This window comes from Neofelis nebulosa, chromosome 5, assembly GCF_028018385.1.
Source record: "Neofelis nebulosa isolate mNeoNeb1 chromosome 5, mNeoNeb1.pri, whole genome shotgun sequence".
NCBI lineage: Eukaryota > Metazoa > Chordata > Mammalia > Carnivora > Felidae > Neofelis > Neofelis nebulosa.
Window position 1 is genome coordinate 154,990,489 of NC_080786.1, and position 16,205 is coordinate 155,006,693.

A 16,205-nucleotide genomic window follows, 5' to 3' on the forward strand; every position below is an offset into this window, starting at 1 on the left:
TTTGCCCTGTCAGCAGCAAGCCCGATACAGGTAGGGCTCGAGCTCACGAACTGTGAGATCCTGACCTGAGCCGAAGTCAGTCGCTCAGCCAACTGAGCCCCCCAGGTGCCCTAAGATTTTGTCATCTTGATGGGTATCGTCACATCGCCTTCTAAGGAGGTTGTGCTCTTTTCTGCGTTGGCTGTACCATTTGTCTAGCAACGTATACTGTGGCCTGACTCTCCAGTCAGCGTCACCAACAAGGTGTTGTCACCCCTTTGGGAATTTTGCCAATCTGATGGATGAAGGTTATCTCAGTGTAGTTTTTAATTTGTATGACTTTGTATGCGTGAGGTGGAGTTTATTTTTATAAGTAAATGTCTAGGGCATTTGTTTCTCATTTTCTGTGAACTAGGCACTCATATCCTTTCCCCTTTTTTTCTTTCCTGTCGGGTTTTTAGTTGTTTTCTATTGATTTGTAGAATCTCTGTGGTGTAATGGAGTAATTAGCTATTTGGAGGGAAAAAGGCTATAATCCATATTTCAATTCTACATTATTTAGAAACTTTGCTGATAATGGATTTTTTTTAAAAATTTTTTAACGTTTATTTATTTTTGAGACAGAGAGAGACAGAGCATGAACGGGGGAGGGGCAGAGAGAGAGGGAGACACAGAATCCGAAACAGGCTCCAGGCTCTGAGCTGTCAGCACAGAGCCCGACGCGGGGCTCGAACTCACGGACCGCGAGATCATGACCTGAGCCGAAGTTGGCCGCTCAACCGACTGAGCCACCCAGGTGCCCCTGATAATGGATTTTATTGAAGAAATGCTTTCATGTATTTAAATATGTCAGTCTTTTCCTTTAAGGCCCTTAGGTTTAAAGCCACATTTTAAATGACCTTGTTTATTGAAATTATTTCGTGATTTGTACAAGTACTTCTATGTTTGATTTACCTTGACATAGTTTGTATGGATTAAACCGCCCCCCCATATGATTATCCCATGTTCCTATAACATTTTCCCAAATAATCCACATTTTCTTCACTGATTTGAATATTATCACATACCAAATTCCAGTAAGTATTTGGGGAGATAGGTCTGTATGTCTGGATTTTCTATTCTGTTCAATCGATATATCTTACAGTATTTTTTTTTTTTTTAATTTATTGCTCTTGAGAGAGCAGGAGAGAGTGTGTGCGCATGTGCTCACACATGCGTGAGTGAGGAAGGGGCAGAGAGGGTGACCGAGAATCCCAAACAAGTTCTACGCCGATAGCTGGATGAGGGGCTTGATCTCATGAACGGTGAGATCATGACCTGAATCGAAATCAAGCATCAGACGCTTAACTGACTGAGCCACCCAGGCGCCCCCCCCCACCCCCCGCTGTTCTTTCTCAATTTTATTTTCCTTTATGAACTTTTCAATCAGCCTGATTAAAAAGCCTTGGTAGTATTTTAGTGAGTTTTTAAACACCGCGATTGTGTAATCTCCAGCATATTCTGTTTTCCTATCGTTTACGGAGAGCTGATCTCTTTGGTTTTGTGTCTGCTGTTCTCTCGTGGCAGATTTTCTTCTCACTTGGTTTGCAACTACTTGTTGTGAGCTTATCTTTAGTGGGAGAGCTTTTTTTTTTTTTTTTTTTTTTTCCCTTTGGAGAGAGTTCAGTGCACCTTGGGTTGTAAAAATGTTGCCATAAACCAATTTTGCATTTGTTTCTGCTGAGGGTGAGGCGATGAGCACTTCAGGATTTCTACACCAAGCTGTGTAAATTTCGATGCCAGCCCTGCTCCAGGCGGTGGCAGGGAAGCTCTGCTTCTCACAGGAGGTTCTTCCTTGCCCTTCCGGCCCCCAGACCTCGGGCAGAGTCCGGCTTCCTGGTTGGCAGAAATTTCCCGGCTCCCTCCCCCAGCGAGCCAGCCTCTACCAGCCCCCTCCGTGGTGCCGGGGTCAAGTCTTTTTCCCATCCCCCTCCGCACCCCTGTCCCTGGGCTTTGGATCCCCAGTCCTAGCACCTATTTCCGGGCTCATCTACATATTTAAAAATATGAGTTTATCATCTTTTCTGGGTGTGGGAGGAGGAGGACGTTCTCTCTCGGTGCCAGCTAGCATTTGGTGGAGCCCAAACCTTTGGGAGCTTCCCTTTTCTCTTGATGTCTTTTATTGGGTTTCCGTAATAATCGGTGTTTGTCACACCACACTCCGCTATGGGATTCGGCTTGTCTCTAAGGGTTGGGACAGGGTGGGAAGGAGAGCAGCGAGTGGGAGCTCTTTGAGGACTTTGCCGGGGAGCTTTTTAAAATACATGGTGGCCCACACCCTCCCCTCCTTTTTCAGCCAGGGTGTATCAGAATGGTGGTAGGTGGGAGGGTGATGGTTATTTTGGAAAAAGATCCACAGATGCTTCTCTTGTGCTGCCCTGCCTCTCCTCGCCTCACCCCCCCCCCCCCCAACCCCTACAAAGAATCACTATTCTGGTCTCAGATCGGAGCCGGATAAATACGGCGGTGGTCACCGCGTGTCATAGTGCTGGCCGGCCTGGGGCTTCAGCGTACAGATAGTCTCACAAGTCAGCAGCAGACAGACAGACAGACAGACGTTCAAGGCCGGTGCACTTTCAGATGCCTCTGTGTTGGCTGGGCCAAGTGTCCTAGAGCTAGAAGGATAACAGAGCGTTAAGATTGACAGATCTCTCTTAATGTATCCAAAGCTTCTGAAATACCACTCGTGTCTTTTTATAGATTGAGACATTTAACACCCAAGAGCTGTATAGAGTTGAGCTTTTACAACTTGAGACGTACCATGGATTGTGGCAGTCGTTTCGCTGTGAATTTCCTTGTGCAGGTTGAAAGTGGATCATCTGGTACATATTCATGTTTAAAAATAGGAAAGTTAGCTGTTAAGAACAGAGTTTCAGAGCGAGGCCTCTCCCATCTACTTAGAATATAATCAAAGGATTGCAAAGCCAAGGGTCCCCAAAGACATGAATCATGCAGTCTCAAAAGAACACCGAGGCCTGGGGTAGTTAGTAAGAGGTTTTCGTGTAGTTGCAGCACAAAATGGCCCTGGGTCTGGAATGCCTGTCCTGGAGCTCCAGAATGTTCTTCCAAGTGAACCACGGCTGCTCGAAAGGCATCTCGGTACCATCACTTTATTTTACATGCCATGGCAGAAAAGACCCCAACCATGATAATTTTTATAGTTGGTAAGTTGATGGATCTTCCTCAGGTGCTCATTATCAACTGGGTCTTCTGGAAGATAGAACCGAGAAAACACATAGTTACAATTTTAACCCAAGACATTGATGAAAGATTTAAAATAACAAGATATTAACACGTGGTGCTTAGGAAGCACTGCCCTTACCCCAGGCACTGTACTAAGTGCCTTCTATTAGCTTGGTCCCCATTCACTAAGACTATGATTTGTGGGTACCATTGCCATCTCCCATTTTACAGATAAGGAAACTGAGGGGCAAAGAAGTTAAGGAAGTTGGCTAAGGTGACACAGCTCATACGTGGGAAGTAGGATTTGAACCCCAGAAGCCTGACCCCAGGGTCCATGCTCTTAACCAGTATGTAGGATGGCCTCATAATTTCAGTACAAAAAATTAAAATCTATTCCATGGTCATAGAATAATTAGTATATATAAGAAATGTGCAGATCATCCAGTGAATGGAAAATACCCTCCAGAAGTAATTTTAAATCAACTGTCCCTTAATTTTTGTAAACTACTTTAAAGTTTATTTATTTATTTTGAGTGAGAGAGCATGAGTGGGGGAGGAACAGAGGTGGGGGGGGAGAGAGAGAGAGAGAGAGAGAGAGAGACCAAGACCCAAGCAGGTTCCAAGCTGTCAGCACGGAGCCTGCTGTGTGCCTTGAACTCATGAATCATGAGATCATGACCTGAGCGGAAATCCAGAATCAGACCCTTAACCGACCGCATCACCCTGGTGCCCCGTCCCTTCATTTAAAAACAAAAAATTGATTTACTTAAGGAATCTCCATACCTGGCGTGGGGCTCCAACTCACAACCTCGAGATCAAGAGTTGCCCTCTCTTCCAGCCGAGCCAGACTGAGCCAGAGGGGCACCCGACTTTTAACGTGAAGCAGCTGCTTGGAATACGTGAGATGCATCTGTTTCCAGATGATACATTTTGACGGGCAGCCTTAAACTGGTGCTGTTTTTCCAAAAACTGAAAAAAATGTTTTTTGATTAAAAAAAGGAATATGTGTACATGGAAGAAAATACGAGTTGGTTGAGGGTTTTTATGTATTTTTATTGTATCTGTGTATAAATGAAAAATGTATACGATCTTGAAGAGCAAAGAGCAAATGTTAGAATCAATTAATCACCCCCCCCCCCTCCCCCCCATACCTAGGAGATCTGGGCTTGGTTTTGGTTTTGTTGTTGTTTGGTTTTCTCTTTTAACCTAAGTGAAATCATATCATGTGTGCTGTTCATTGACATACTTGACTGCCCCGTTCTTTTGATTTTTCTTTCTTTAATTTTTTAGGCTTATTTTCAGACAGAGAGAGAGAGAGAGAGCGCGTGCGCAAGCGGGGCAGGGGCAGAGAGAGAGACAGAATCCCAAGCAGAGCCTCGTGTGGGGCTTGAACTCACGAACTGTGAGATCGTGACTTGAGTGAGCCAAAGTCAAGAGTTGGACACTTAACTGCCGAAGCCACCCAGGCGCCCCTCTGTTTCTGACTTCTTACTTAATTCCACTGTGGTCAGAGAACACAGTATGAACTGAATTCTTTTTTTTTTTTTTTTTTTTTTTATTAAAAAAACTTTAAGTGTTTTTATTTTTGAGACAGAGCATGAGTGGGGGAGGGGCAGAGAGAGAGGGAGACACAGAATCGGAAGCAGGCTCCAGACGCGGGGCTCGAACTCACCAACCGTGAGATCATGACCTGAGCTGAAGTCAGACGCTTAACCCACTGAGCCACCCAAGCGCCCCTGAACTGAATTCTTTTCAATGTCTTGAAACTTGTTTCGTGGCCCAGAATGTAGCCTGTGTTGGTTAAATGTGCTCTTGAAAGCAAGGTATATTCGGGGCGCCTGGGTGGCTCCCTCGGTTGAGCGTCCGACCTCAGCTCCGGTCATGATCTCGCGGTTCCTGGGTTCGGGCCCTGCATCGGGCTCTGTGCTGATGGCTCAGAGCCTGGAGCCTGCTTCGGATTCTGTGTCTCCCTCTCTCTCTCTCTGTCCTTCCCCTGCTCACTCTCTGCCTCTCTCTCAAAAATAGACGTGAAAAAAAATTAAAATATTCGCTGCGTGGGCGGAGTAATTGCCAGTGACGTCAAGCTTGCGTCAAGCTTGCGGGTCGTGCTGCTGGGGTGGCCTCTACCCGCACTCCCTTCCTGCCCGCGTCCGCTCTTGCTGAGAATGTAAGGGCGGGTCTCCCTAAACTTCTGCAGGTTCCTTATTCTTGTTTCCTACATTTCAAAATTCTTAGGAGGCGTGTAAACCCTTAGTATGGCTGTGCCCTGTTGGTGCGTTGAACCCGAACCCTTCGGAAATGAGTGCCTTCGTCCCTGGCAGTCCTCTTTGCTCTGAGTCTGCGGCGTCTGATAACTGACACGGCCACTGCCTTTCTCTTGATTACCGTTAGCCTGACCCGTCTTTTTTCCACCCTGTGACTTGCAACGTATTTGAGTGTTTGTATTTAAAGTGGGCTTCTTACGGGTCGCGAGTAGTCGGGTCTTGCTTCATATCTAATTCCACAGTGTCTGCGTTGTCGCTGGGGCGTTGAGACCCGAGGTTGGCAGATGGCAGCCTGCAGGCCGGATCTGGCGGGTGGAGGTCTTTTCTACCACCTCTGAAGATGGTTTTACATTTTTTTAATTTATTTTTTTATTTTTCTAATGTTTTATTTATTTTTGAGACAGAGAGAGACAGAGCATGAATGGGGGAGGGTTAGAGAGAGAGACAGGGAGACACAGAATCCGAAGCAGGCTCCAGGCTCCGAGCTGTCAGCACAGAGCCCTGCGCAGGGCTTGAACCCACGGACCGTGAGATCGTGACCTGAGCCGAAGTCGGACGCTTAACTGACTGAGCCACCCGGGCGCCCCGGTTTTACATTTTTAAAGGGGTGTGAAAATAATCAGGACAGAAGGGGACAGGAATCCTAGGCGGCCCCAAAATCCCTAACACATTTGCTATCCGATCCTTCCCAGAAATGTTTGCCGACCCCCGGCTTAGATTATATTTAATGTGATGATTCATGTGGGAATGAATGCTGTTCCCGCGTTGCTACCTGTTTTCTGTTGGCCTCTTCTCTCCCTTCCCCGCCTTTTTCGGCTGCCTTTGGATTGAATATTTTTGTTTCTCTTGATCTCGGCGAGTTTATGAGCTGTGGCTGTTGTGTGGTGGTGGTTGCCACAGGGTTCGTAGCCTGCGGCTTTGATTGACACAGGGGACCGCTTCGGGTAGGAAAGGGACCTACAGTGTTCTTGCATGGTCTCTCGCCATCCTGTCCCCCGATGTTGCTGTCACACGTTTTACTTAGGCATGTGTTAGAAACCGCCCCCTACACTGGTGTTATTTTTGCTTTCAGCCAGTTATCTTCTTCAGTGTTTAAAATGAAAAGGAGAGACGTTATAATTGCCCGTGTGGTCACCGAGTCTGGGCTCGTCTTCCCTTTGTGTGGATCCCAGTTTCCATCCGACATCACCGATTTCTGCTCCAAGGGCTGGCTTTGCCGTGGTTTTGGTGCAGTTGGCTGTGATGGTTTCTTCCTTTTTTTGGTCAGCTTTATTGAGATATAATTGACAGATGAAAGCTATATGCATTTAAGGTATACAACTTGATGCTTTGATAGATGTGTATGTTGTGGAATGATCCCTGGAAGCTAACATATCCATCACCTACCTCACAAAGGTACTGTCTCCTTCCTTTCCTTCCCTTCCCTTTCCTTTTTCCTCCCTCCCTCCTTCCTTCCTTCTTCTCTTCCTTTCCTTTCCTTTCCTTTCCTTTCCTTTCCTTTCCTTTCCTTTTCCTTTTCCTTTCCTTTCCTCTCGTCTCCTCTCCTCTCCTCCCCTCCCCTCCCCTCCCCTCCCTTCCCTTCCTTTCCTTTCCTCCTCTTCCTCCCTCCTTCCTTCTTTTTTTCTTCTCTTTTCTCTTCTCTTTTCTTCCTTTCTTCTTTCTTTCCTTCCTTCCTTCACTTAAGATCTACCCCCACAATTCTACTCTCTGCTGCTGAGTTGAACTATTTTAGATTCCACGTGTAGGTGAGATCCAGCCAGATTCTCTGTCTGGCTTATGTCACTTAACATAATGTCCTCCAGGTTTATCCGTGTGTGTGTGTGTGTGTGTGTGTGTGTGTGTGTGTGTTAAGTTTGAGAGAGAGAGCCAGGGACAGGCAGAGAGAGAGAGAGAGAGAGAGAGAGGAAGAGAGAGAATCCCAAGCAGGCTCCTTGCTGCTAGTGCAGAGCCTGATGCGGGGGCTCAGTTCTCATGACCCTGAGATCATGACCTGAGCTGAAGTCAACAGTTAGGATGCTTAGGGGCGCCTGGGTGGCGCCGTCGGTTGAGCGTCCGACTTCAGCCAGGTCACGATCTCGCGGTCCGTGAGTCCGAGCCCCGCGTCGGGCTCCGGGCCGACGGCTCGGAGCCCGGAGCCTGCTTCCGATTCTGCGTCTCCCTCTCTCTCTGCCCCTCCCCCGTTCATGCTCTGTCTCTCTCCGTCCCCAAAAAATAAATAAAAAACGTTGAAAAAAAAGAGTTAGGATGCTTAGCTGACTGAGCCACCCGGGTGTCCCAGAATTTCCTTCTTTCTTAGGGCTGTGCGTGTCTCTTCTTGTGATAAATTCTTGCAGCTGGTGTGTGTCAGAAAACATCTTTATCTTCACTTTGAAAGACCCTGTTGCTTGGTACAGAATTCTAGATGGACACGGTTTTCCCTTCCGGCACTTGAAAGCTGTCGCTGCACAGTCTTGTCGCTCGCGCTCCTCCTGACATGAAAGTCGCTCTAATTCTGTTTGTTCCTTTGCACAGAATGTTTCGCTTTGCTCTGTATGCTTTTAAGAGTTTCCCTCTCGGGGCGCCTGGGTGGCGCAGTCGGTTAAGCGTCCGACTTCAGCCAGGTCACGATCTCGCGGTCCGTGAGTTCAAGCCCCGCGTCAGGCTCTGGGCTGATGGCTCGGAGCCTGGAGCCTGTTTCCGATTCTGTGTCTCCCTCTCTCTCTGCCCCTCCCCCGTTCATGCTCTGTCTCTCTCTGTCCCAAAAATAAATTAAAAAAAAATGTTGAAAAAAAAAATTAAAAAAAAAAAAAAAAAGAGTTTCCCTCTGTCACCGGTTTTCAGCAGTTCCCTGGTGTAATCCGCCTCGTGCTTCTCATGCTTGGGGATCCCTGTGCCTCTTGGATCTGTGACCTTGCTGGTTCCTTGAAGTTTGGAAAGGTTTGGGGTATCATTGTTTCAGATATGTTTTCTGCCTCCCATCCCCCCCCTCATCTGGATCCTCTGAGTGTGGCCCTACGGTTTACCGACGTTCTCTGTTTATGTTTTCAGGATTTTGCCCTCTCTGTGTTTCATGGTTAGTTTCAAGTTGTCAAGTTGACTGGTCTTTTTCTCCTGCGGATACATACTCTATTAATACCATGCAGTGCATTTCCCCTCTTGCACATTGCAGTTTTCATCTCTAGAAATTTGACTTAGGTCTTATAGCTGCTGTCTGTCTGTTTAACACGTCTGACGTGATTCTAGCCGTTGTGTCTCTATTCACGCCCGATATTCCCTCCAGCGTCCTGAGTGGAACGCAGTTACAGTAGCTGTTTCAATATCCTGTCTACGAATTCCACCATGGGTGTCATTCCTTTGCCAAGTTTCATAGGATTGATTCTTTCCCCCCTTGGTATGAACTGCGTTTTTCTACTTCTGTGTGAATTATGAATTGTGTTTTCCTGCTCCTTTGCACACTTGGTGATTTTTTCTTTTTTTTTTTTTTTTATTGGAGGCCGGACATTGTGAATTTCACCTTGTTGGATGCTTGTGATGTTACAGGTTACAAGAAATATGTGTTTGGTATTTGCCTCCATTTCTGGCACAGAGCTCCTTAAAACCCTGGGAATTTCCAACGAGGAGTGTTGTCTTTTGTTATGTTAGTGAGGTGACTTTGGAAAGCATCTAAGGGTGGGGCTGGCCTGTGATTAGTGTTGGAACTTCCCGTCCCTCCCCCTGGCCTCCAGGGAGGGAGGGGCTGGTCACCGAAGCCATCTCCACTGGCCAGTGACTTCATCCATCAGGTCTGTGCAGCGAACCCACTATGAAAATCCAAAAGGAGAGGGTTCGGGGCAGGTGGATGTGTGGAAATATGGTGAGAGCGGCACCTGCAGGCACGGAGGCTCCTCCCCCTCCCCCCACACCTCGCCCTGGCCACCTCTGCCATCTGGCTGCCCCTGAGTTTTGTCCTTTTCTAGTAAACCAGTAATTCAGTAAGTACCCAGTCTCTCTGAGTCCCTGAGCCTCTCTAGCAAATGAATGAAGCTCAAGGTGGGGGTGGTTGGTACCTCCAGTCTGTAGTTCATCAGTCAGAAGCATAGGTAACAACCTGGGCTTTTAACTGATGTCTGAAGGTCGGGGGTTGGGGGACAGCTTTGTAGGACGGAGCCCTTCACCTGTGGGATCTGATGCTGCTTCCGGGTAGACAGTGTCAGAATTGAGTTGAATTCGTGGACACCCAGCTGGGGTGTGAGAATTGCCTGTTGGTGACTTAAGCCCCAGCATGTTAAAATTGGGTCCAGGTATCCAAAACAGTGCTGAATACTCCTGTATTCCTGCAAATATGCTTGAGATCTGTTCCTGGGTCACATTTAAGTTAGAGTCCTGCCTTGTCTTGCTTTTTTTTTTTTTTTTTCCTTAATGCTTATTTTTTTAATTTTAGAAAATACAGCGGGAGGGGCACCTGGGTGGCTCAGTCGGTTAGGCAGCCGACTTCGGCTCAGGTCATGATCTTGCGGTCCGTGAGTTCTAGCCCCACGTCGGGCTCTGGGCTGACAGCTCAGAGCCTGGAGCCTGCTTCATATTCTGTGTCTCCCTCTCTCTGACCCTCCCCTGTTCATGCTCTGTCTCTCCCTGTCTCAAAAATAAATAAACGTTAAAAAAAAAAATTAAAAAAAAAAATAGAGCGGGAGCAGGGGAGGGGCAGAGAGAGAGGGAGAGAGAATCCCAAGCAGGCTCTGTGTTGATAGCCTGGGGCTTGATCTCGGGAACCCCGAGATTGATGAGGGAAACAAAGGCAAGAGAAATGTAGCTGAAGTTAAATCTCCTTACAGCTCGCAGCCCGCTGACACTGACACGTGCCGAGTGTGACCTTGCTCAGGGAGCTCCTGGCTGCCTTACTGCCTTGGTGTTTTTGTTTTATCAAAGACCGAAGGTAACCTCATCTTAGCAGCAGCGAGCCCCTCGCCCCTCAAGGTCCTGAAATCCTAGCTTCCAAGTTCCTTAGAGACTTACGCCACCCCTCACCCCCACTAACTTAGAAGTATATGGCCACTCACTCCTCACAAGCGCGGTGCAGCTCTTTCTGCCCCCGGGTCCTGTCCCCGAGCTGGAAGAAAATCACCTTTTGCACCAGAGACGTCGCAAGAATTCTTTCTTAGCCGTTTGCTCACGAACCCCACTCCGTAATTTCATCGTTTCGGCGCCCTTACGTGGGGCTGTGAGTCTTTGCATCCTCTGGGCTCTGCGCCTCCGTGCGAACTAGGTGAGTCCTCTCTCTTCTTCCTTTACTCTCATCTCAGGGGCTTTTCGAGAAGTTTGGTCCTAATGGAACACTTTGATGTCAATCGCTCGGGCTGTAATCCTCTAGTCCAGGGCTGCTCCCCGAGGAGGACAAAGCCCGCCCTTTGGCTGGAAGTTAGGACCCCGGCCGATTTGGTAGTAAAACCCAGGAGCTGGATGCCCTCTCTTTATCCCTGTCCTTGTACGACGTTGTCTGTCTTGGGCATGGGACAGCCACCTAAGTCACCAGGACGGCTGCCAACCTTCACGACTGCCGTATGAGATTTCCTCCTCATTGGTCTGATGTGATCCCCTCCACATCCCTGGTCTGGCTGCTTCTGGCCCTGGGACCTCCACTGGGAGCCGGCCGAAACTAGGACCCGACCGACTTAAAACCCAGCCAAGGACTGTTTCCTAGGAAGTGGTCTGCAAGGACTATATATGTGTCAGAATGTGGCTTGGACCATGATGGAATTCTGCCTTTACTATTTTTCATCAGAGTCCCCTACTGACTACTGAAGTCCTCTTTTCTGCAGGAAACAGAACAGGTAGACTGAGGTACCCTGCGTCCAGCTGTGAATGGCCCTAAAGCAGGCTCCCGATCTCAGGGCCTCTTGCAGAATGTGTTTGGCTACTAATCAGGCTGATAAACTGCCTCCAGATATATTGGATGTTTGTCTAAACGGGCCTCCTGCGGAGGAGCCCCTCCCGGGTAGCCAGACTCCTTTGGTTTCATTCTCGACCTAATCAACCGGGTGCCAGGACTGCTGTCAGCCTTGATCGTGGCTTCCATCTGCCAGAACGCGATCCCCGCGTTTTGGAAAAGCGGTTACAAGATCATGACCTGGGCTGAAACCAAGAGTGGGACGCTCAATCCACTGAGCCACCCAGGCGCCCGTGGCCCGTGTTGCTTTTAAGCCTCTAAGATCAGACCAGAGCGCTGTGCAGTCTATGGTTCCTTTCCCCGTGATGGAGGAGAGACCCTTAGTACTCTGACTCCTGCCCTGCGAGTTGGGTTTGGGTTTTTTTTCCACTGGGACACAGTGTAGACAGAAAGCGGTTGGCGGCAGATACAGTAGTCAGCTCTGTACGGGAGCTCCAAGCCCTGTTCCTTCTAGGCCTTTCAAGTGGATCTTGGGCCCTCCGCTCAACTTTGTCAGCTCTCTGCTGAAGGCTCAGCGGGGGCCCTCTGGAGGTGTGTGGAATTTCTGTCTACAGCTGCCTCCTGCCCTTCACTGCCCTTGTGAACCCCAGCAGTCCCCAGCCCTGCTTTGCTCCCCACCCCCAGCCCTGCCCTTCTGCCCTGCTTCCCAGCCCTGCCCTGTCCCCGCAGCCCTGCCCCTCTGCCCTGCCCCTCCTCTCAGTCCTGCCTGGACCTCCCAGCCCTGCCCCGCCCCTGCCCCGAAGGCTGCCCACCTCTACCTGTGTCCCCCTCCCTGCACCAAACCCAGAAACGTTCTCAAGGCCACTTTCCTCTATCCCTCGGGACTTAAGCTCCTTGCGCAGTTTGCAATATCTTCAGAATCTTTGTTTCATCATATATTTTGTCCAGTATTTTAGTTGTTTCAGGTGGGGGGGGGGTAAATGCGGCCCCTCTTACTCCATCTTGAAGCAAAAGTGGTTTTAGGTGATTTTCATCGCCTCACGTTCTGCACTGGTGCTGGTTTTGGTACCTGCACTAAGCATGCTTCCCAATTTATAAAGTAAACACGCTTTTTAAAAGACAGAGGACCTGCTCTGGAAAGGCACTTGCCACTTGTTTCTACTACGTGAAGGATTCTTACGGCTCAGGAGAAAAAGGCAGAAATTATAATAGAAATATAAATGGCCAAAGAGTTTGTTGTTTAAATGGTGACCACAGCCGCGGCACCTGCCGTCTGGACGGACAGGAGGCCAGCGCCCCTGTGTTCTTGGGTACACACAGGCTCTGGTCCCTTGCTGTGCTCTTCCAGCTGACGCTGTGAGTCCACACACACACACACACACACACACACACACACACACAATCCCCATGAGCAGGAAAATGTTCCAATCACATCTGTTTCTTCCCCCATTTTAAACCCTTCTTCTAAGGCCATCATTCCATTGTTAGTTTGACTTTTTCTTTCCTCACCAAAAAAAGATGTTATGTGGCAGACCTTAGGGTCTTGAGGCTTCCAGTTACAGAAAAATCAAATGCTTAGTGACAGTGTTTTTTGGGGCCTCAATATGCATCTCTGCGATTAAACATGGGTGAAGTGGGTGGCAAGACCTTTCTCTTTTTCCAAGTAAAACATAAAGTGCCACATAAATTCTGTGCTTCTGAAAGGGGCAGATAAATCTGATGGTAGAGAAATGCAGTACTGATAACCCCCAGACTTGCTTTGAGAAATCCTCTCCGGGGCGCCCGAGTGGCTCAGTCCCTTAAGCATCCGACTCTTGATCTCAGCTCAGGTCTTGATCTCAGGGTCATGGGTTTAAGCCCCGTGTTGGGCTCTGCTCTGGGCATGGAGCCTACAATTTGTTTTAATTAAAAAAACATTTTTTTTTTAAAATGTTCGTTTATTTTAGAGACAGAGCATGAGCAGGGGAGGGTCAGAGAGAGAGAGAGAGAGACACCGAATCCGAAGCAGGCTCCAGGCTCCGAGCTGTGAGCACAGAGCCTGACGCGGGGCTCGAACTCACGGACCGTGAGATCATGACCTGAGCCGAAGTCGGACACTTAACCGGCTGAGCCACCCACGCGCCCCTAAAATTTTTTTAATGTTTATATTATTTTTGAGAGAGAGAGAGCGCGTGCGCGAGTGGGGGATGGGCAGAGAGTGACAGAATCCGAAGCAGGCTCCAGGCTCCAGGCTCCGAGCTGTCAGCACAGGGTCCGACACGGGGCTTGAACTCATGAGCCGTGAGATCATGACCTGAGCCAAAGTTGGTCGCTTAACTGACTGAGCCCACCTGGGTGGCCTCCCTGGGCATGAAGCCTACTTAAAAAAAAAAAAAAAAAAAGGAAAGAAAAAAGAAAAAGGAAGGGAGGGAGGGAGGGAGGAATGAACGAACCCTCCTGACCTCGTGCAAATTCAGTGTTGCACTCACATACCGTTCCTGATTCTGGGCCCTTCACACACTGCAGGGGGGACGCGGGGCAGGGAAGACTCTCTTGGGCAGGCCGGTCTGGCCGGCTGGTCTTGGACCCCAGCGGGAGTGTGGGGCCAGCTGACGTGAAGGCGGCATGAAGTCAGGTGGACTGCACCGGGGACATCCCCGAGCTTCGGGCAGGCTCTGCCGAGCTCCTCGCCGTGGATACCACTGTCCTCCCTACTTCCTTCCCCTCCTTCCCTCCCAGCCGCCCCGTCTCAGTCGTCCTCCCCAGGCGCTGGGCGATGCACCCTCGCCCGCCGGGCCCCCGAGGCTTCTGGATGTGCCCTTCTGCACATCGTTATCCCCCACGTGGGTGCAGCACCTGGAGACCGCGGGACGTGCCGTGCTCGGGTGCGGGCACTGAACGCCGTGACACCGTGCTGACGCAGGGGTCCCCTGCCTGAGCCACCGGCTCCTGACCCGTGAGGCCGTGGTCTCACAGAGCAGGCGTTCTCTCTCTCGTTACGCGGCGGAGATGGGCTGCGCCCCTCACAGCTGTGGATTTTCCCCCTTTCTGTCTCCCCAGAAATTGCCGGTGCTCCAGTGTCTGAAATTTCTGGGCCTTTCTCAACAGACGACGTAGCCAGCAACTGCGTCCCCGCCCTGCCTTTGAACGAGCCCATTTTGTGGATTGTCTCCTACACTCTCATGAGCGTGTGTGGAATCATCCTTCTTACCCTGATCGTCCTGCTGCTACTTCCTTTCCGGTGTCGGCGCCTGCCCCCGGACCCCGAGGTTGTCAATGACGAGTCCTCGCTCGTCCGGCATCGCTGGAAATGAAGAGCAGGGTCCGAGCTTGTGCGCGACCTTGAACTCTCTGTTAGGAGGATTCCGTTTTAGGTGCGGCAGCCGGGGTCATGAGGCAGGGTTCCTTCCTGTAACCACTAGTCTTAAATCTGTTCTGCTCCCAGATGCCTTCCAGATTCACTGTATTTTGATTCTTGATTTTAAAGCTTCCTTCTTCTCCCTCACTTCCAAGAAAAATTATAATAAAAAACACCTCATTCTAAACCAAAACAGAGTGAATTGGGCTTCAGGCTTTCTGTGACTGGTTATGCCAGACTGGCTAAGCGTGCGGCCAAGACCCGCTTTGGCTCATTCTCCCCTTCCTCCCGTCTCTGGAGAAGGGAGTACGTCTGGTTCGTAACTCCTCCTAGCTGATGGGAAGCTTTTCATATTAATTGCATGGAAGGGTATTTTGCACCAGGCCTCAACCTGGATCAGAGTGTACGGGAGCCTTGCAATATGGCAGCAGGAGGAGCAACCTGGGGCCTGATGATATGACCATCCTGCCCGCTTCGGAGTTGGAAACAGAACCCTTTTCTGGGTCTCTCTGTGGTCTGAATGGGAGCTCGAATCCTCCGGGAGAAGAACATCCCTCCACGGTCTTCACCAGCCTCTTCTGAAGACGGGAAGCGTATTGTCCATCATGGTAGAGTGCAAGGGAAGCCTCCTCTTTTGTGCTCGTACTTGTGTAGTACCGTGGGTCTGAAAATAAGAAGCTACCTCTGCTGAGACTTTGCCCGGGGCCCCGCGCCCGGGTGGGGGCCGCAGGCAGCTTGCTTGCTGCCCTTGTTGCCCTCGGCTGGAAGAATCATCATCCCCGCTGGGTGAGAGTGACAGGTGCTGTTCTGTCACCCAGCTGGCCATCATCCCACAGGCGTACTCGTACTTAAAATTAACAAGTGGGGTTTGGGTGAGAAAAACATCCTATTTCGCCAGCTTGGTTGTTTGTTTTTTCCAGATCTCTGAAGGTAGGTTGGGTTATTACCTTTTAGGAAGGTAGGGAAATGGCCGAATGCCCGTCCTTGTGACCAACACTCAGGGGGAAGGAAGACACAAGATGTGCGGAGGACTTGAAGGAACTTCGGCTTTTCCCGTGCTTCCAGACCATGTGTCCGCATCTGCAGAACCCCTAGACTCCAGTGTAGCCATCTGAACCCGCGAGAACAAATCCGTGACCTGCGTGCTGCTCTCCTTTGGCGTGTTCGGTCTCCGGCGACGAGGTGGGTGTGCAGTGCGATCTTTATTTGGGGAACCTCCCTCTTGCTATCATTTATTTGCGAAGAAACTAATTTCTTCGCAAAAAAAAAAAAAAATCCTTCATGCTCTGTACTCAGCCTGCTGTGGATCAGATGTAATTAGAAGCGTTCACAGTTCAAAGCCAATATCCCCTCTCTTGTTTGGGTGCCCAAGTCCATGTTCACTTTGCATTGCTATTGGGGTGAGTTGGGTGGATGCAGGAATCCTACTGGGAGGGCTAACTGGCGTTTCTGCCCTGGCTGGACCGTCACGTATATTCAGAATAGGCTACATCGCGGTGGGGCGGGGCGGTCAGCCATCTGCTCTGCTCAGTGGACCAGGGCACATCCGTCCTGAGGAATA

The 16,205-nt window shown here is 49.6% G+C and overlaps 1 protein-coding gene across 3 annotated transcripts in view; it reads left to right on the forward strand.

Moving 5' to 3' along the window:
• BACE2 (beta-secretase 2) overlaps positions 1-14,837 on the forward strand; it is a 91,772-nt gene extending 76,935 nt beyond the window's left edge. For 2 of the 3 annotated variants that reach the window (XM_058732059.1, XM_058732060.1), the window contains exon 9: positions 14,347-14,837. In XM_058732059.1, coding sequence (XP_058588042.1) covers positions 14,347-14,600 — 254 coding nt within the window. In that variant the 3' untranslated portion in view covers positions 14,601-14,837. The remainder of the gene's footprint in view (positions 1-14,346) is intronic. The other variant, XM_058732061.1, reaches the window with a different exon arrangement.
• Positions 14,838-16,205: the final 1,368 nt, after the last annotated feature.